General features: G+C 39.5%; 1 protein-coding gene across 4 annotated transcripts in view; it reads left to right on the forward strand.

Moving 5' to 3' along the window:
• The window catches only part of ITGA9 (integrin subunit alpha 9), a 217,531-nt gene that overhangs the window by 163,467 nt on the left and 33,046 nt on the right, over nucleotides 1-21,018 (forward strand). For 3 of the 4 annotated variants that reach the window (XM_066992239.1, XM_048075533.2, XM_048075532.2), the window contains exons 21-23: nucleotides 2,393-2,482; nucleotides 4,873-4,981; nucleotides 7,691-7,798. In XM_066992239.1, the coding sequence (XP_066848340.1) occupies nucleotides 2,393-2,482; nucleotides 4,873-4,981; nucleotides 7,691-7,798 (307 nt within the window). Of the gene's footprint in view, nucleotides 1-2,392; nucleotides 2,483-4,872; nucleotides 4,982-7,690; nucleotides 7,799-7,920; nucleotides 7,945-21,018 lie in introns of those variants that run through there. The other variant, XM_066992240.1, reaches the window with a different exon arrangement.

Below are 21,018 nucleotides of genomic sequence, written 5' to 3' on the forward strand. Positions count from 1 at the left end.
ATCTCCTGTGTGAACTCTCCTCCCCACTTTGATGACACTTCAGAGGCCAGCTGGAGATGAGAGAGGGGATGTAGCAGTTGCTGAGTGACTGCTCTTGTAGGGCAGCATCCTCTCCCTCCTGTAACAGCTGTAGGCAGGGAAAAAGATCTTGCAGCATGTGGTGCCAGTAGGAAATGCTGACAGTGAGACCTCGCATCAGATGGGCAAGACCACGTCTTGCACGTTTAGACCAGTTTTATTCTCCATGAAGAGAAGTTGATCTTGTGTTCAGATGACCCTGTAATACCTCTAGGTCAGGGAGATGTACTGGGATCTGTCATGTAAATGCCAGCCATTGCAAAGATAGGTCAGGAGTGCTTTACATTTGCCCAACCAGCATTTTCCAGGCTGTACCTCTCCTTTCCCTGCCTTGGATAGCACAGGGCTTTCCTCAGTAACCTCACTCCTCAAGATTTCTGTGCACTACCAGTGAAGAGGGTTAGTTGCTGCCTTTAGATGGAACAAATAAATATGTAGTAGTTTGTACACATAGTGCAAATGATCAGAGGGATTAAAAGACTATCTTTCAGAAGGATGGGCTGGAGGACAGTTGTGTCGTTCAGGATTCAGCTGAACCTCCAGCAACAGTGTAGCTCCCATTGCTGAATTACCCTCATTTTCTCCATGACTTTGGGCAAATTGCTCAATTCCATTGCTGTCAAATGAGAGTAATAAAATGTTTCTACCACAAAAGTTGTTGGGCTTTAACAGGGAGCCCTGGGGTAAAGTCAGTGATAAGGAAATGGACAGGGAAATGTCTGTTGTACTGTGGTTAGACTGCAATGAGTGGGGACGTTGTTCCCACACAAAACTGGAGCTAGTCCTGCAGAAATGTCTGGCATGGAAAAGCTGTTAGCTATACCATGCTGTCATGGGAAACTAAGTATTACACTTCAAGTGGCCACTTAACCTGTCCCTTGTAGCTGCAAATTTGGCAGTAGCATCTGTAACAAGAGAGACTGGTTCTGTAGTGGGAGAGAGAGATCAAAGACTCAGCACTACACTAGGTCTTCATTTTTTTTTTTGTTTATTTTAAACATAACTCTTCTATTGCTTTCTGGAGTGAACTATTTTGCTGGAGCTAGATTCACCGAGCTATGTTTTCATTTTTTTTTTTTACAGTAACTGCTTCTTTTTAAACAGATAAATACATACATATGAGCCCTATATTAAATTCTACTTGCTTATTCTGCTTCTCAGCATAATATTTTGATATTTGAGATGAGAAATATCTCCATTTTGGACTCTTCCTGAGCCTATTCAGAAGAAAAGCTTTTGTTGAGCCATAGCTGTGTTTAGCCGGTATAGCCAATGTGTCAGTCTCAGAAGGCTGAGCTGTATCTACATATGTATGTAGCCAACAGGCTCTGTTTTCATAACCTGACTGAGCAACTCATCATATGCATGGTATCATTTGGGATGTTACTACCTGCTGTTGCCTCAGTGATAATGTTCTGAAGTAAAGAGGATCGTATCTTTTAACAGATAGATTTGTGAGTAAATCCAATAAACACCAAGGCAAAAGCAATCAGAGTCACTGCTGAAGGAACAAGAAATATATGCAATATATTCTTATTTTAAGCTGTCACCCACCAAGCAGACTCACCACCAGAATTAGAATATTTACAAGTTTGCCTGTTGGTCATGCATTTCAGGAACCTTTTCTGGACTTAATACACAAGTATTCACACTGAAATAAACTGACTTAAATGAGAGATGATTGCTCACTTTTCTCTTTCCTTCTTCTGCTTTTGACCAGCGGTGGCAACTGGCTTTGAAGATACAAAGTAGAACTGCTTTCATTTTGACAATTAAAACGTGCAGAGGGAGCAGAACAGCTGAGAGTTTATGGCTAGTTCAGTATGAGGGTCTACATGCAAAGTTGCTCATAGCAGTACTGAGACAGTGCTGTGAAATAATGTAGGTACAATAAAAGGGGAGCTTCATTTACTGTGTCAAGAACCTCTGTGAAGTGTGTGTATCCCTCCCAAACTGATGTGCAGTCAGGCTGGGAAAAAAATCAACCATTGGAGTTGCATTTGAAATATCCTTGTTCCTCTCCACTATGCATGATTGCTGCTGTCGTTCTGCACTTTTGAACTGAGCACTTTGCTCAAAGATAGATTTGTCAGCATGATCTTGCTTATGCCCCAGCCACAAAGGAGGAGCTGCAAAGCATGTCTTGTATGTGTGCCCCCTCCAAAGAGGGATGAACAGAAGTAACAATCTTTGAGAGGCGTCTTAATGAGAGGCAACATCACTGGAAGAGGCTCAGAATACAAAGCAGAGAGATGGTAGCTGTATTGTAAAGGCTGTGGTTTTACAGTGTGTTTATTTTTCCTTTCTGGCACAGTGGAAACCTAGAACGCACAGAGTCTCTGCATGATAATACTCTAACCCTGTCAGTGCCCCTGATGCATGAAGTGGACTCATCTATCAATGGGTAAGTACTAGTCATCAAATGAAAACAAAATAATAACAGTCCTAACAATAACATCTCAGTCTCTCTGAGTGAAAAACTGAATTTTTCTCTTTGTTTACATGTAGTGAGAATGTTGCTTTTTTCTTGTTTCCCAGAGTCTGGAAATAAGGACAACCTCATTCATTATCTGGGAATTTTATTTGTCATTCCTTTCGTTCCAGCCCTGTACCTCTTTCTCACTCTGTTCTAGCTAGCACTGATTAGTTGTCACCTCATTTATAATAGGTATTTTAGTGACTATATTTGAATTCATGTGGTTTTGTGGATATGATGGACCTTAAAATAAAATAAAAATAGGAAAAGCAAATTGCGTCTTGTTCCTTAGGGCATCCCTTTAAAGATATGGTTAAGAATCACCAGGCCAAAGGTTAGGGTCAAATGTTCTGGGATTTTAAGGATCTTGGTGGAGTCTAGCTGTTTGCCTTTCTGTTTAATTTCACAATCAGAATTTGCTTCTGCTTCTGTCTCCTTTCCCACTCTCTCTGCTTCCTAGTCTGCAAGGCGTCTGAATACCAGCCGAGGAACATCACTCACCCTTTGACTGAAATACTTACTTGTATAGCACATGCCCAGTCCCTGGAAGAGGACAGTGGTTAACAGAGACAGAGGAAACAAGGTTACCTGCACTGACATGTGATTTGGCTGAAAGGCTGGGTGTACTCAAATTCATGTCCAGGTCTAGGTTTTACCATATAAAGCTGATTTCCCCTCATATTGCATAGCAATAAAATCCTTTATTTACTGCCACAGAAGTCAGAATGAGTGGAAGATACGTCTGAGCTTGCTCAGAGAAGTGAAGAGTACTGTCAGATGTCACAAGACGATTAGCAAGGACAAAAATCTTCTCTATACTGAGAACACAGTCCTAGCAGCATGCTCTGAAAGTTCTTGAATGCTTTCACAGTTACAGATTGTGTAGAAATTTAACTCTGTATCCCTTGCTTCTTGATGCTTTGACACAGATTTTATGCAGCTTTACAGATATGAAAGAAATAACGTGTCTTTAGCTCTCTGCTCCCCGCTTACAGAATACTGCAGGTAGAAAACGCTGATACAGATTGGGTTTCTTTCTTTCTCTTCAGAATATGCTTCTTAAAACCACAAGGTCTCTGAAGTTGTCAGCCCCACCCAGCTGGCTGTGTGGATTATCTTGTCCTTTCCTGTAGACAAAGCTTAGTTGATTCAAGTTCATGGAAATGTCCAACTACTGGGGGAAAGTTTGGTTTATTGGAGGGTACAGCATTCCCAGGCAATACTAGGCAATACCAGTAATACTCTTTTTCAGACAGTATGTTTTTAAAGCTTAATTTTATTAGCTATCCTGCATTTGAGGCTGCAAGAGCAACCTTCATCCCTCGTCATAAATAGCCCTGAAGGGCTTGTACCACATTTGGGAGGAGCCTTCTGGCACAACACTGTGGATGGGAGGAGTAAAATTTGTCTCCTGCTGCTTGCCCTAGCAATCCCTGGCACAGGAGGCAGGTCAGGAGACCAGAAAAAAAGGAAATGTAACTAAACAGGCTTAAAATCCTATCTCAAAATACTCTGATCAAAAGGACAGCCAAGGAACAAAGCAGAGTTTAGGCAAACCCTCACTGAGGTCTGTCTGAAATTACACCAGGAACCTTTCCAGCCAGTGGAGCAGCCTAAGATTAGGAGGAGGAACAAGAGATGCTTAAAGCACTCCTGGTCCCCCTCTCTAGGATTTCTGGGTACTGTGTGGTGCTTCCAAGTCTTTTCTGATAAAACCCTACTGTGTTTTACCTTGCAATAAGGTGGTAAGAGTAGTTGAGGGAACTTGGCCTCTGCCACTGGAGCTCTAAGCAAGTCATATCCCCTCTATTCTTCCCTTTAACCATCTGCAACTCATAAAGGTAGTGATAGCTAATGAGGGGTTTATTCATGAAATTCTCTGTAAACAGTAGATAAAAATGAAATGTTAGTTTAATGAATATGTAACTGAAAGTAATCCTGTTAGTAACTGCTTCAGACTTACTTGGTAGTGCAATGACTTCCTGTGTTACACAAGCTAAAGAACTTGCATAAATTATCATTGGCAGAGCCCGTGGGCCCTGAGAAGAGGTTTTGTGATAGGAAAAGATAAAAAGAGAGATGTAATCAAAAGAAATCTGCTTCAATCAGTGCTGGGATATTAAGTCTGGTCAGTTGAGATGCTGTTTGTGTAGTCTAGTATTGTCAAGAGAAAATAAAATCACAAATAATAGATTAATGTAAAATGGTTCCATAGAATTTCCCATGGCCAGAAAGCAAGAGGTGAGATTCAGAGCCCACAAATATATTTAATTTTGTTGATAGGCACAACTTAATAAATATGTTTCTTGATCTTTCAGAGAAGTCTTTCCTACTTCCTTTTTCTATGGTGATTCTGTGGAAGTATCCAACTTTGTTCAACTGGAAAACCACGAATGCCTTTTCCAGTCTCTCAACTTCACACTGCAGGTAAAATTGATCCTTTTTTTTTTTTTTTTGACTGCTTTCCTGCTTGACAGCACTTTCTAATGTTATATCTCTTTTATTCTGAATGTGGTATGGGCTTTAGTGCATGTTTCCATATCACGGTATGTTGTGCAGTGCATTCTTGAGTGGATGCCATATTTACAGTGTGCAGGGATGGTGTATTTCCTTATCTGAGTATATTATTACAAGAATTACAAACAGGGCATCTCACATAGGAATGAAGCTGCTACTGTTTGTTTCTATTTTACCTTTCATCATATGCTGAGTAAAGAACTCTAGTTACTGAAGTGCCACATCTTGGATGCAGCCCCAGGTTCAGAAGGCAGGAGTAATTCTTTTTAGCAGCTTGGTCATGGAGCAGAGGAGTGGGCAGCCTACATCCATGAGAATGAGCACATACCATGCAAGGGATTCCAACTTTGCCAAATGCTCCTGGTATGAAAATGTTTATAGCATTACTAATGAGAGCATAGCACAGGGAAGAGAATGTAACACTAAAAATATGGTGTGAGAAGGTTTCATTAAATGTCTCATAGCATATCAGTGTTATTCAAGTATTATCTACAGATTAAATTTCATGTGACACTTTGTTGGGTTCCTGAAGTTGTAAAACATATGGAGCATTTATTATTATAAGCTCTTGCAATGGGACCAAAATGAACTTGTCTAACTGCCATGACTATCTCTATTACAACCACTTCACATCATCTTTGACCGCTAGATGGAACTAGGGAATGATAAATAAGGAAGAGATGGGGGAATCATTTATTGTGAAAAATAGTCTTTTGCCTTTTTTCCCCTTTCTGTTCTCCTAGGCATGAATGCCACTCGGCTTATAATGAACAACACATGTCTGCCTCCATGGACAGACTGTGGTCCAGAGCAATTAAGCCCCCACTGTCATGCAGTGCCCTTAGCTATTTACTGAAAAGGAGTGAAAACAGGATTTCAGGACATTAAAGCTTTTTGTGAACCAGGCTATTGATTCATGTGATTCTGATTTCATTCTTGAGGTTTTATAGGTCTTCCCCAGCCAGTTAGTGGTTAGAAGCAGATAAAGAACAGATGTACTGATGCTTTAACTAGATTATTTTCAGTAAAACAAAGTGATAACAGGTAAGGAAAAGAAAACCTATATATTGGCAGAGCCACCATTTGTCCTTCCCCATCCTCTTGTGTATAATGCACACACTTGTAAACTGCAATATTAAAAAGTTATTTTCCATATGGAATTAGAAAATTATGCTGTAACAAGTCACAGATCTGCTCTCTAGTGACGTGATAAACCTCATAGCTGTGTGTGTCAGAAAGAGAGGGTAGAGTTTCATAATGGGCAAAGCATGGTTTGTATCACCGCGTAATTGTTTTTAATGATTTGCCTGTCACTTATTAATCTCCTCCAGATGGAGAAAAGTAATAGTTTCTTAACCAAAGTAAAAGATGATTTACAAAAATACAAAAATATTTTTTTTATATGTGAAAATCTATACCATGTCTAATGTTAATAAGGAAAGAGATGTATGCATCATTTTTTTTGGGTAACAAGACGTGCACTGAAAATGTTTTTTCTTCCTTAAGTCTTATATCTGATCTCAGTGAGATAATCAAGATTTTTTAAATGTCTTACAAGAAACATTATGTTTGTATTTCATGCAGCTTTTATCATGCTCTATTGTAGTGGGATTGCTCCCCCTGCCTGGAGCCTCAGGGTTTTTGTAAGGATTTGGCATTGTGAACTGATTCTCTTTATCAGTCAGGCATTTCTTCAAATATAAACAGTGACTGAAGAATGAAAAGTTGTTGTTTTTAATATCAGTACTTTACACAACTGAAGCACTGATTGCTACATTTTTTGACGGTACTATCTCAGTGTAGGTAAATATTCTAACAGGCTTAATGTTTTAATGGATGCACTTATGCATGTGTTGTTAGAAACCACCAGGAAATATTTTTCCTGATTAAAAAAAAAATGTAGATAGACATAAAAACTTATTTTCATAGACAGATTTCCATGGATTTTTTTTTTCTCTTTAGCAAAAATCCACAAATTTTGGAATTTTCTCTGGATACTTTTCAGTGGTGGACTGGAAATTCTTTGAGCTTTTGTTGAAAAGTTGTGGGGGATTTGATAGAAAGCCAAAGTTTTCCACTAAGAGTTTAATTTAATTGGAAACCCCAGATCTTGAATGGAAGTTGTTCACATGCATTTCCTGGCAACTCAGTTTAGCAAACCCACAGTCCACTAGTTACAGTCAACATTACTTTGCGTTCTGCTCCATAATAAAACACATGCAGAATATAATGCAGCGGTTACCAGATGGAAATGAGAATGTTGGTAGAGACAGCAGTGGTTTTTTACTGTCTTCTGGACTCTCAAAGAGTACTTGCAATGTCTCTGCACATAAGATAAAGTCATATGCTATTTGTATTGATGACTGGTAATTATCCTGCAAAACTGCTTCTCACTTGATACATGAGCTGTAGTTAAAGACTTCTAGATAAATTAAACCTTTGACTTCATCTTGGTACTTACAAAAGGAGATTTTGTCTGAAAAGATTGAAAAGCTGGCATAGGATTTGAATTTTTTCAAATTTACCTATTATCCCAGCTCTGGTTGTACATTTTTTTCCTATTTATGACCAGTCATATGTTTTGTTTTTTTATACACTTATACGCATATTTTTTAATAGGTTTACAATGCTGGACCAAGCACTCTCCCTGGTGCTTTTCTTGATATTTCATTTCCAAACCGCCTTTCTGCTACTGGAGCTGAAATATTTCATGTTCAGCAGATGATGGTGAGTATATTACAATGTGCATTGAGCCCACAGAGATGCTGAGACCTATTAATGACTGAAACAAAAAATGTCCAGCAGAACTAGATGAGTTGACTAATTGGGTTATTTATTTACTTATTCAGAGACAATAAAAGGTTCTTTGTAGCTGTGGCCAGATCATCAAAAGCAGCTGATCTCTTCAAGCTGTCAACTGTTCCTCATCACCTAGGGCAAACAGCTGTTTGTGTGTTCCTGGTTTCGTACGATGTGTAAAACTGGATCAGGCTAATTCTGAAGGAAATGTGGAGAATATTTCCCAGAGTCATGCCTCCAAAGAGGATTGAGTCTTACTCTGAGTCCACTCTGATCGAGTGGTTCATGTGATATATCAGAATGATGTGTTACAAAGTCCACTTATGTTCCCTGTTTTTTCTAGGGTAATCTTCAAAAACACTGGCTAGATCTGCATGCATTATCAGTGTATATTTTCCTATATTCTGTATTATAATTTACTCTTTCTGACTGTTCTTTTAACCAATGTAAGCAACAGAGGAATTTATTCGTTCAACATAATGTTTTTCAGAAGATGATTTTGTGTCAACTACAAAGAAAACCAAAATAATTTGTGGTAAAGAAGACACATTCTTAGATTTCATTTTTAATATTTATTTATTATTTTCAAAGCTTTTGTTAAACCACTAAAATACCATCATTTATACTGTGGTGGCCAATAGAGTGGAATGTCACTCCTGAGGTAAATTTATTGCTGAATTTCAGAGTAATCTGTTTTTATGAGACAAAACCAGCTCCTTCCATCAGCTCATTGTTTACTTGAATAGAAATATTATACTTTCTTTGTGGTTAGCTACTTTTCTAGCGTTTTGGCTGAAAGGTATTACCTGCCCTCATACACAGGTAACTGTGTTACTGAATTAATGTGAATATAGATCCAGTAAGACCTTTCTGAGCAGGTTTCCAAGATCTGTGCTATTGATAGGTATGGTGTATATATATGGATCACAGGTGGGGACTCAAGACAGAAACAGATTTAGGATATTGGATGAGGCACCAGCATTGTATAGACTGAGTTGATTCTCCAGTTAGACTGAAATAATACTCCAGCCTTTGTCTCTTTTTTTCCATGACATTGCATTTCAGTGTTTTATTTAGTCCAGCCCTATACGTGGAAATCCACATTCCCTTTGACACGTTGCCTGTCAAAGGATCCTGACCCATGTCCTTGTCTGACCCCATCTCTGTATGCTGCATGAACATATGTCTGTGCTCACAACCCCACCAGAGAGGCGGGAGTCTTCTTAACAGATTTTCTCTGCCCGAACTCTGTCTCCTCTTGAGTCATCCATCCTATGCTCTCCTGTACAGCCAAGAGAGAGGGATAGCAAATTCAGCCTGTCTAATTGAGGGTGTGATGAATTCTTTCTAGGCATTGATTGCTTTTTGATGCTGACTCTTCTAGAAACCAGGGCAAATTGTCTTAGACAAGACACCTGTTTTGCATGCTTAAATTAGCTGTATGCTACCCACAAGGTATACAAGGGCTAATTTCCAAACAATTTTCATCGTTTCTACTCAAGACCCTAAATTGCGCTAACAAGTTAGGATGGCCTATATAGTTTTGAATAGCTGTTAGGAAAAGAAAAAAAAAAAAAAGAAGAGGCAAAAGCCTTAAATCTTGCATTTAACTCGTAAAAGAGCTTCGTGTTTTTTATTGCTGTTGTTGCATGCTATGGCTTATCTAGAGGAGGTCCAGCTGGTCAGTGTGGCATCGGGTACCATGCTAGTAAATGCTTGTAGGGTTTGCATACTTTTTCTGCAACAACTGTTGCATTTTTACCAGTATTATCTGATATTTTTCTTCTTCTACTTTTTGAATTGTATTTGTAGAAACTTCCAACTACTGTTGTGAGACTTATTTGCCTTGCAGGCTGATGGGTAGTAGTAGGCAAGTGTGGCTTTATGTATCTTCATGAAACGCTGGTGTACCCTGTATTATTTCAACCACTGCTTTGGAATATATGGTCAGTAGGAGTCTAATACATGATTTTCTGAGCATCTCTGACATGTCCATAAACGTTATCCAAGCAAATCCTGTCTGGGTTAGTGGCTATCCCGGCTTTACAGATAAATAATTGAAAAACCAAATAATTTGCCTTAGGTCACAGAGGAAATTTGTGTCAGAGATGGGCACTGAACCCATATCTCCTGTGTCCTAGTATTGTAACAAGAAAAGCATCCTGCCCTTCCCTCTTGCCTCTCTCCCACTGAGTTTTTATTGACTGAAAAGAAAACTAAAATCATGCACTTTTTCATGCTTTCTCATACCAAATATACTTAAACAACAACAACAACAAAATCAAAACTAAAAGCTGCAGATTTTAATGACCTTTGGAAAATGAGTTTGAACAGATATTTTTCAAAAGCATTTTTGTATGCCTATTCATTAAAGATTTCAAACTTTTGTTTACTTTGAACTTATGAGAAACCAGGCTGTAGTAAAGGTGATAGTGTCCTTTCAGACAGTGCAAAGGGTTCTGTAATTACACATTTCTCCAGCTGGCATAGATGTCAGCGTTACTGGACCTTTCAGAGGGGCTGTCAGTAAAACAGCAGATCAGGAATTGTCATTTATCTGTAACTTAAACTGTTGATACAGCATTTGAGATTTGGTGACATTATGCTTTTTTTTTTTTTTTCTTTTTGAAAGCTAATAATGCTTTCGGCACTTCTCTAGTGTATAGTACGGCAGGGAAACTTATGGGTGAAAAAGCGTAGTAAGTATGAGTTTGTGTCTCAAATATACATAAACCACACAAGATAGTGCCAGGAGATAATTCCTTCATATTGTGTTGACTGATCTAGTCTTTCATTCAGTCACAAAAAATAATAAAAGGAAGAAAGTCACATGTGGCCTGCTGGAATGGTCTGCATCTCTGGGAGGTGTTAATATGAATTATTACCTTGCTGCTCTTGGAGGAAATGACAGCCCTCATGCTTCCTCTGTTCCTGTTGCTCTAAGCTTTTGCTTTATTGCAGAAACTGCTTTAGGATTTTCTTCCAGAGGAATTCAGGTCACAAAGATATTTTGACATCCGGAGCTCTGCTTTAGAGATGTTCAGACTCTTTTCAAGGGGGTCTAGGGGGTTTATGCAGCACAAATCCCCAACAAAACCCCCATAAAATAAACAAGTCAATAGTAAAAGCCAGAAATAGAAGAAAATTGATAATTGAAAGAAAACTAGAGACTTAACAACTGAATGTCCCCCCATCAGAAATTTTAAACAAAATGGAAATGTTAGAAATTTTGCAAGTGAATTTAACTAGGAAATTTCACCATTGACATTGATTTTGTATAGTATTTGTCAAAGTCTGCAGTGGTAGATGATATTTTGGAAGCCAGTACGACAAACTGCTTTTATGTATTTTTGTATTTGCTTTCTTGGAGAAGTTTTAAGGCAGGTTAAAAACATAATTAAAGAAATACCTGAGCTTGTTGGTAAAAGTGTTAGGATTGTCACAGTACAGGTGATGGCACTGAAAGCTTCACCTAGAGTACAGGAGAGATAGTGTTAACAGAAATGTAGATTCTCTGCTCTTCATGCCATTGATTATCTGTTTTTCCACAAAGGAAAACAAGCTCATTATACTTGTCTGTGTTTTGGTTTTGAACTGAAAGATTAATAATTTCCTTTGGGTATCCAGCTAATTTGGAGAGCAAGGGAAGCACTACTTGACTTGCCAGCCAAGAAGATGCTTTCCGGGGCATCCAGAAAAATTTTCACTATGGGAGTTCCTACCAAATTAACCAGAGTATTTCCTGAAGCTGTTGATAAATTAGCAATAAATCTAAGATTGCTCCAATGCTGGCTTTATGAAACTGGATAGGATTGTTGCATTCCCACTTATTTTATTTCCAGCAAAGGTGAACACAGTTATGAGGAACAAGGGACCAACAACTGGAGGCATAATTTGTTTAAACCAGAAGCCAGCTGCAATGCAAGCAGATGATCCTCACCCCCTCCTCTGGAGGAACCAGGCTCTGCAGGGCTGACAAGTTGTTCAGATAATTGCCCTGGTTCACACCATGCAGCTTTAATTCTGGTAACAAGGGCCCTGTGCATTCCTGTTTTTTTTGGAAGAAGCTAGCTGCTACTGCAAGCATTCTCCTGCTATATTTGGCATTGGTGTGGCCTCACCTTGAATACTGTATGTAACTCTGGGCACAATATAACAAGGATGTTAAGGTCCTTGAAAGTGTCCAGAGGAGGGCAACAAAGCTGGTAAGAGGGCTGGAAGGCATGTCCTATGAGGACATGAGACATGTCTAGTCTAGAGAAGAGAAGGCTGAGAGGAGACCTCCTTGCTCTCTACAATGTCCTGAGGAGGTGGAGCGCAGAAGGAGGTGCTCGTCCCTGTTCCCTGGTCGCTGCTGACAGGACATGAGGAAATGGCACAAAACAGCGCTGGGTAGGTTCAGACTGGATATAAGGGAAAATTTCTTTACCATGAGCGTGGTCAAACACTGGAACAGGCTTTCTAGAGGGGTGGGTGATGCCCTGTGCCTGTCGTTCAAGAGGTGTCTGGACAATGCCCTCAATAACATGCTTTAACATTTGGTTAGCCCTGAAGAGATCAGGCAGTTGGACCAGATCTTTGTAGGTCCCTTCCAGCTGAACTTTTCTATGTTCTAAGCATCATGCAGGCCAGCAAGCATTGACTTTGTGAGCCTGTTTAGATGAATCAACACCGAGGATATGAAAAAAACATGTTGTTAACACTACTGAGATAGGAATCTTGTTAGAAACTGAGATGCACACATTGAAGCTCATTCTCTTCAAAGAGTTTGAAGTCTGGATGATGAAATAAAGGGAAATTCTGAGAAAAAAGGGAGAAGAAAAGAAATACTGTCTTCAGTTTTCCAGTGAGAAAGTCACTCCTAGCATGTAACTTTTGATATTTAAGTGTAATAATTACTGGTGTAGTAATTGCTAGTAATGGAATATTTTTAATTACTATGTTGTATTACTCTAGTTATTAATGGAGAGAGGTAGGCATAGAAGTAACTTTGTAAAAGCATCTGCCTGTCTCCGCTGACAATATAAAAAATAAATAAATCTATTCTTCTTGAGTTTCCACTAGGACTTTGATATTTATCTCCAGAAATAAATGGGTTAAACTTTGGTCTTGTGAGTCCTGCTTCTGCTCACCTTGAGAGTGCCAGTTATCTCAAGTCCCTTGTTCCTGACCCAGTGTTCCCCTCACTCTTTGTTTAGCTTCCTATTATGCTTGGCATATTCATTTCATACTTTTCCATTCCTTCTGTCTGAGCAGGTGAGACCTGGATTGTGCCTTTATGAAAACTGGGTATCAGTAAAAGCTGGGCTGGAAATACAGAAGCATGGAGGAATTGAAAAAAATTCACTTTGCAAGTTGCCTTTGAAGTTAATGGCTGCCTGAGCATGGGACTGTAGAACAGCCTGTCATGTTCAATAAGGAAAGCTCTTGAAATAAACATTATTTTATTCATGTGAATGTTGAAAAAGTGAAATGGAGTCAGTTCCAGAGACTCAAGTCCTTCGTGGCTGATGACAGGTTACATTTTTAAGGCCAGTTTTGTGTAGCACTCATGTCATTCTTCTTCCTGCCATTTGCACAGTAACATCCGTGAGGAGCAGGAAAATGTGCAAGAGACAAGTTAGAGCTTGCTGTCTTGTGAAAGGTCCCAGGCTGCTTGTGGTTTTTCTTCAGTTGTATCTTTGAGACATCTTTGCACTTTTAAAACCTTAAATGTAATTTCTGCCTGCTTATTATCTGTAGGTTGCTAAACTCCAGCATAAGAATATGATGCTTTGGCAACTGCACTGCTGATGTTTAAAACTGTATACAAAGGGAGACTGCCAGAGCTCTCTGAAGTGGTAGCTGTGTGTGAGTGCTCTTTGAAGTACCTCATGAGATTCTCAGGCTCACTAGTGCACGCCACACCTACTGAGGCAAACCTTTGTATTTATCTTGATGTAGAAACCCCCTTGTTTGTTGGCAGCCAGTTTAAAATTGTTTAGTTTGTTTCTTTTGAAGTTTCAGGTCTTGGCTCTGAAAGCATATCTACACAGTCCCAGCATGTGAAGATATAAATATTTGGTGATAGTACTTTATGTAACAAAATATTGTTCCAGCAGTTATTTATGCTGCTGCTGGTTGCCACCATTGATAACATGTTTGTGTAGGAATGTTTCGGGTTTACAGCAAGAATTATTTTAGCCCTTTGTATTAGTGATCCCCCCTGTGGTCTCTTCATTTCGGTGAACGCTATACTCACAGTCACATACACATATTTTGGCACTGTATTTAAAAGGCATAGCTAGATTGCTGCAGGAAATTATTCATTCCAGGGAGTGTATTGTACAAAACTTGGTGACCTTCCTGCCTCCTTCACTTTAATTGCTTCTTTAAATGACTGTTCCAAAACATTTTGCGTAGGTAGTTGAAGGTGGTTCCCCACCACCACCCGTGTAGAGCATCTCTGTGATGGCAGTCTAATCAGGCTTTGCCTGGGAGCCCTGTCACTTGCAGGAGAAACTGGTGCATCTGTTGTGCCCTGGCATGACTGCGAGGAGAGGCAAGAACGTACACCATGTTCCAGCACAGCACGGTCACCTCTAGGCATGGGAAATGGGAGCCCAAAGCAGCTCAGAAAGAGCTCTCATAACCATCTTCCTAATGTCAGCGTGACAAACTGAAGCTCTTTCAGTGAAGAGGAACTTAGTTCTCATTTAAGATATTGTTATACAGGAAAGGGTGCCTGGCCATAAAATTATTTCCTGAGCTAGGATCTTAAAATAAATCCAAAGTGATAATAAATCCATTTGATAGCTATACAGAAGTCATGTCCATAGTTCCTATTTTCATGAAACTCCAGTTTGAAATTCGACTCTTGAAAATTCTGTATGAAATTCCTGTTTTGAAAAAGATGTCTGATTTGTCTTTTTATACAACTGAATTTCAGGTAAAGAAAGAAGCATTACCAAGTGAACTGGATATATATACCAGCTCTTAAGAGGATTCACAAAGGAAGCAGGAGGTTTGGTAGATAGCACAGTAATCAGAAGTTTTGCTGAGGTATAGAAAAAAATATACAGTAGGCTTTTTTTAAGCTTCCTAGACAGAGAATTCCCTTGTGAAGGAACTACTGAATGAGAGAAGATGAGTCAACATTTTTAAAATTTAATGTAAATTAATTTTATTTTAATTCTTGAATGAATATGAGAGTTGCATCCTTTCACCATTTTCCAGTGGGTGAAGTTGTTCCTGCCAAAAAACAATGAAGGAGGAAACTCAGGAAAGAGCTGACTGATTAATTGTTTTAACATACATGCCTGCCTTAAATGCTGAATCATAAGCTAGTCTTTTTCTTTTATAAATAACATACAAGATACTTGGTTAAAATGATAATTTGGAAACTAAGGAAGAGTTGAAAACAATGTTGTTTGTGTGTATAAAATCTCCCAACGGAGAAAGATGAAAGGAGAGTTTCCCTCACGGATCATGTGCCTGAGTGGGAATAAGCACATTGCGTTGGATGTCTCTGCTGCCTTCCAGTCTTGGACAAGGTACCAGATAACATCAAAAGTATCAATAAACCGTTCCTTGGAGAAATGAGAACTCTGAGGATGTCCTGGAAACAAAGGACATTTACATAACTTAAAATACTTACTCTTTTAATGAGGGTGACTCATTTAACCTTCAGGTGTCGACCATAGATCAACGAGACTATTCACTGGAGGTTCCACCTTCTCTACACTGTCTCTGAAGTGACCTGGGGTGACTGATTTTATATATCTTTCTAATGCATTCAAATGTCTGCTGTCTATCCAAATTGTTCAAGCCCTGCAGGGAATGTATGTATCTGCTTGCTCTTCAGAGCTTTTCATCCTAATATTAACACAGCCCGTGAGGAAAGTCCAACAAGTAGGTAAAGAAATCTCATGCATTTAATGATGTTTTCTGCATCATAAGAAAGGCTTTAGAAATTAATGTAGCTGAAACCTAGCTAAAAGAGCGCTGAACTCCAAGTGATCTCAGAGGCTTTTTAAAAAGACGTGTACCTTGAGATGTATTTTGATGCCTCGTGTTGATTAAGTAGTTCATAATAGGGATTGTGCATGTCAGAGATTCCTGTGTTTCAGCTGGTAAAGGCTTATATATCATAAGGAGCACACGTTAAAGGTAAATTGTCACTTTAGTTTCCATGTAAGGTGTTCATTCTTATGCCTGAACGTTCTGTGGAAAGCACAGATATGAGTGCTCAGTTTTTCTTCCCACTGCGTTCATGTGGTGATGCCCTCTGTCCCGGAGAGAAACCACTGTCTTGCAAGTCAGGTACTTTAAATCAGAAAATCATGCTCTTCTTACTAAACCGTGTACATCCTACTAGCCCTTAACAGTAGTGCTTCTGTGCAGTGCCACTAAATATGCACAATGTGGTTGCAGGGCCAGTGGCTGTCTGGTGATGGTAAGTGCTGTAGGATTATGCTGATCTAACCCAGCTCTTTAATTAAGCTACACAGTTAAACGTGTCAAAAGTACATCTGCAAGCGTTGCTGACAGGTTAGCACAGATTTCGGCCAAATGTGCTTCTGGTGTTCCCCTTCCAGCTGAAGAAGCAGGAATCAGAGCTATGGTGGGGTACTTCTCTATCATAATTTAATGCTTTAACATCTCTACTTTGCTGTTTAAATTTTGCATTTCCTCATGGCCATGCGTGCTTCCCTGTTGGAAGAATCTGTGGAGTACTGCTTTTCCTTACCAGCATTGCTATTTTCAGTCAAAATCTTTCAAGTGTTGTGTACAAGGGGTTAATTTAAAAAAAAAAATCTTCTCTGTTGTTTCAGTGGCTCTTAAATTCATTGCCAGAATCAACAGAACTGCTCTGAATCAAACATATTTCATTATCTGTGAATATTAAATATTTTTGGCATATGGAGCAAGTACTCAGATAACATATTTACATAACTTATTTGTCTACTGTTGAAAGTCTGACCTTGTCTGGAATTTCTTGTCAGAGCCCTTTTTTTTCGTCAGTGTGTGTGACATGTGAGATTGCCATGCCTGTCAATTCGTCTCTGTTGCATTTACCTGCTATCGGGTGAATCAGTGCCTTTGAATCAGGACACATGCACATTTTCTCCCTGATATTAGGGTAAATGTACTATGGTTAGCAAGAAAGACAAATAAAAGAGGATCTGTTATTTATTATCCAATTTGTAAATTTGAACCACTGATTAGGCATACATACATTAAAAAAAAAAAAGGTAAAAAAAAAATTTTTTTTAAAAAAAAGAAGAAATATGTACAAACTGTCTGGCAGCAATTTCAATAAGACTACAGCCAAACTGTCCTTTGAAGCCAGCATACTCCAAGGCTGATGAGAAAGGCATCCATTTCAGAGTTGAAAAATGCTAACAATTTTGTGAAACAACTGACCTGCGTTCAGCCCTTGGTCATGATTTTTGCAGCTAAATCTGCTGTTCCAAGTATCTTGTGTCTCATGATGTTTTTCCTGAACTTGGCCCCATGCTTTTTCCATGTTCAAAGGTGGGTTTGGTCTCATCACATGCCCTCACCGCTGGATTTTACCTTCTTACTTGTTTTGTATTAGTTTAGTTTTCTTGGCTTCCAGACTCTCACTAATAACTGATGATGATTTAGCTCAAGAGGGGAATCAGGCTTACTGGAAAAGCCCGGAAAATTTAAGTTTTAATACTGTAATGAATTTCTTTGCATTAGTGGAAATCTAATGCTGTCTATAAGGAATGGACTGAAGACATTTGCTTGCCTGTTTATCTTGTAAAATGCCAAACATTATATATGGGATTAGTGCTCAGCTTCTTATATGCAGCAACACAGCAGGGAGATTGCACTTAATGCTTCTTTGGGAGCAACATCTACTTTCCTCTCATTTTTCAGTCTCATTCCTCCAAGGGACTTGTATCATATGCACATACTTAACCTCATACCAACTGCCAATTTCCAGTTTCTGTGCCTGGTCCTCAGCTGACCTTTCCAGTCCAATGTTTTGAAACTGTATTTCATTCCCCTCACCTAGATTGCCATCTTGTGCAGGATACAGGGCTTTAGGAAAAAAAAAAAAAAAGTCTCATCTTTGATGCATGTTCAACAGTTTGAGATAAAGTCTAGAGAGTAGTTACAGATAAGAAGAAAGGATGTGTCCCCTTAATGTGGGGAACAGAGCTGATAGGAGAAAGTGAATGTACTGAGGCTGCAAATACATTATTTCTCCTAGAAACCCCAAACCCAGTAAACCTATATCTGACCTGGATTAGAAATACGGGTAGTATTGCATTGATGCTAGGTTACCCTCAGTGTTCTCTGGGAGAGACATGGTGATTGTCCTCCTTGCACTGGTACTACCTTGCTGGAGCACCAAGCCCAACCCATAAATCCATGCACGTGCAGGAAAAGTCAGAGGATGATACTTGTGTTACATAACAAATCCAACATTTGTCCAGCCATATTAAATATCCTATGCTTTTTTTTTTAAGGATGTAATGCATGTGGAATATACCTGACATGTTTTACATACAGCTTTCACTCTGAAATGTCCTCCCACCACTTTCTTTTAAGGGTGGTGTAAGCTGATATGGTTAAAAATCATTGCTATGTTACGGGTTTGCCCTTGCTCTGCAAGACTTCTCAAATATTCAGCATCCACTGAAGAAGCCCTATGGAAATTAATTCCTTTTGGCAGATACAGCGTTCCTAAAGCATGAAGTAATCCACATGCTTTCTCTAGTGGTTATATCTTGTCTCTGAGAAGCTTAGTGGTTTCTGCTGACGACAAAAAATTGGCAGAGTAACCCATTGTGTAGGCCGTAATATTTAAATTTTGTCTCTCAGTCATGTTAATGGGCCCTTTAATGGGACAGTGAGCTCCAGTAAATAAATAAAGCTGGAGACTGACATGTTTGAATGTGTGGTTGTTGATGGGTAGGATAGGTAGCATAAGGGATGGTCTACTTTCTACACGATGACAGATTAGAAATAATGCTAGCTATTGCAGAGTTATGGTAACCTTTAGAGACCTGTTGTGCAAGGCACCAATGGCAATCCTCAGACTTTTATCTCTTCGTGTTTATGCATGTTGCATGTATATCCACAATTTGAATAGAGCAGGAGAATACATGCATATGTATGTCTATGATTGAATAGTGGTTTTCAGTTCCTTAGATTTTGGATGAGTATGTAGATAAATCTCTTCTTAAAAACCACCACAGCTGAAATCAGGCCTGATTAGGTGTTGAAAGGAGGCGGCACCCAAAATAACTTCTCCCTCTTTGAAAACTGCAGATGAATATTCTGGCATCCATGGATGTTCAAGAATGCAAGCGAGCTCTGAATGACGGGTGTACATTTTATCCCTCTGCTGTTCTCTCATGTTTCCCTTTACCTTGGGGCTGAGCAGTGTAACAAAAGTACTTTGGGGCTTGAAGTAAAGCTAGAAAAAAATAATACATATGATGCACTGACATGAGGGTGTTTTTTTTCAGCATATGACAAGTTCTTCCTAGAGAATTAGAATGACTTTACACAAGGAGAACCTGGTAAAAAGAAACAATTGTCAGTAAAATCTTGTGTGGGAAGATTTTACTTTTGTTCTTGATGTTGGAGATTGGACTGTATTGCCAGTGTGCTGGGCTGCAAATAATTTTATACAGGTTTTACAATGGGTGAGTGCTTTCTGGAAAAAGGAATGAAACAACCTCCAGCAGAGACTGCTCCAACACGGCTCCTTGGAAGTCCCGCCTTGGGAGGCAGCAGGGGGGCTCCTGCTTGGTGCCCTGCTCGGGCCACGGTTTTTATTCCCCAAGCTGCAGTCTCAGTGCAGGATTTAGGACAATCTCTCTTCTATCCCTGTTCCCCTGACCCCATTTTTGTTGCTGTTTGTTTGTGTTAGGAGTTGGATGTTGATTTTTCCCTGAGACTACTCTGTACGGGGTGCAAAGGGAATAAACATCTCTTTCCACGTCCCCTGCACTGCTCTGAAACCCCCCTTCTGCTGTTTCTGTGAAATGTTATATCCCAGGTCCAGGAAAGATTGTTTTGTCAGTAGTCCTTTTCCTGCTAATAGGCTCCTGAGACTACATGGAAAATTCCAACAAGCCCTATTATGTCATGTACCTAGCAACTCCCAGACTTTGTCAGAGGCTTGTTATCTACTTGCACAGTTCTTGCTTCTGTAAATGGTAAGCATTTGCTTATGCAAAGCCCTTAAAAAATTTCCAGAAATTTTCTGTGTGTACAAGATTATGAAGTTGGTCGTAAGAAGAAAAACAGGTGCTTGGGTTAGTACTGTGTTTGGACAGAGAGAGACTCAAATGTGAGGTCATGTCTTGATTTGCACTTCAGAGATGCAGTTCAGTCTCAGCTTAAAGGTTTGTGTAAAGCTTTTGTCTAACCGGCTGGTTTTCTACATCTGAATCCTTCGTTGATGACAGAGTTTAATGAAAAATTACTATACTTAGTTTTGTCTGACTGGTTGACTGAACCTTTCCTTTATGCAAATGAAAATTGATGACAATAAGAGAGAGGAAATTTAAATGACTGACAGCCATCCTAACAAAAACAATCAAACAACAGTGGCCAGTCCTTTGGGAAGGCTAGATTTCATCCTACCTCCACATGGTCCACACATTTCTGAGGCTTTTGTTATCTTTTTCCTAGCTCTGTGGCTCTGGCGTTTCTAAGAGTGCTTAAAGAACCTGAGAGCTTCTCAGCTGCATTACATCCTTTCCTGCCCACTGGCTGTCAACATATGCTGATTGGTTGCAGATAAACAGATTGCGCCTGAATATGAAATTGCTGCCTGGTGGAATTCACCCAAATTCTGCTAACCAAATAGTAGTGTCTACCTTCTCCATGTAAGAAGCGGCCTCTACCTTTGGCTACTAAAACAGGCTGTCAGTGAGCCACTGCTCTGCTGCAGAACAAACAGCACAGGTGACAGACAGCGGGTACTTGGTCCTGCATGTGCCCCTCCTGACACAGACCAAGATGCTAAATTTAATAGCTGCCTTGCACAGGATTGCTGCATAGTTGGCAGAGAGGGAAGGGCATTTCCATGTTCAGTTTTAGTCCCCTGGGGGTGGCTTTCTCTGTTTCAGCTAAAGAGTTTTGAAAAGGATGAGGTGTGTCCAAGGTTCAGTTTT

The sequence above is a fragment of the Anser cygnoides genome, chromosome 2 (genome assembly GCF_040182565.1).
Source record: "Anser cygnoides isolate HZ-2024a breed goose chromosome 2, Taihu_goose_T2T_genome, whole genome shotgun sequence".
NCBI classification, from domain to species: Eukaryota; Metazoa; Chordata; class Aves; order Anseriformes; family Anatidae; genus Anser; species Anser cygnoides.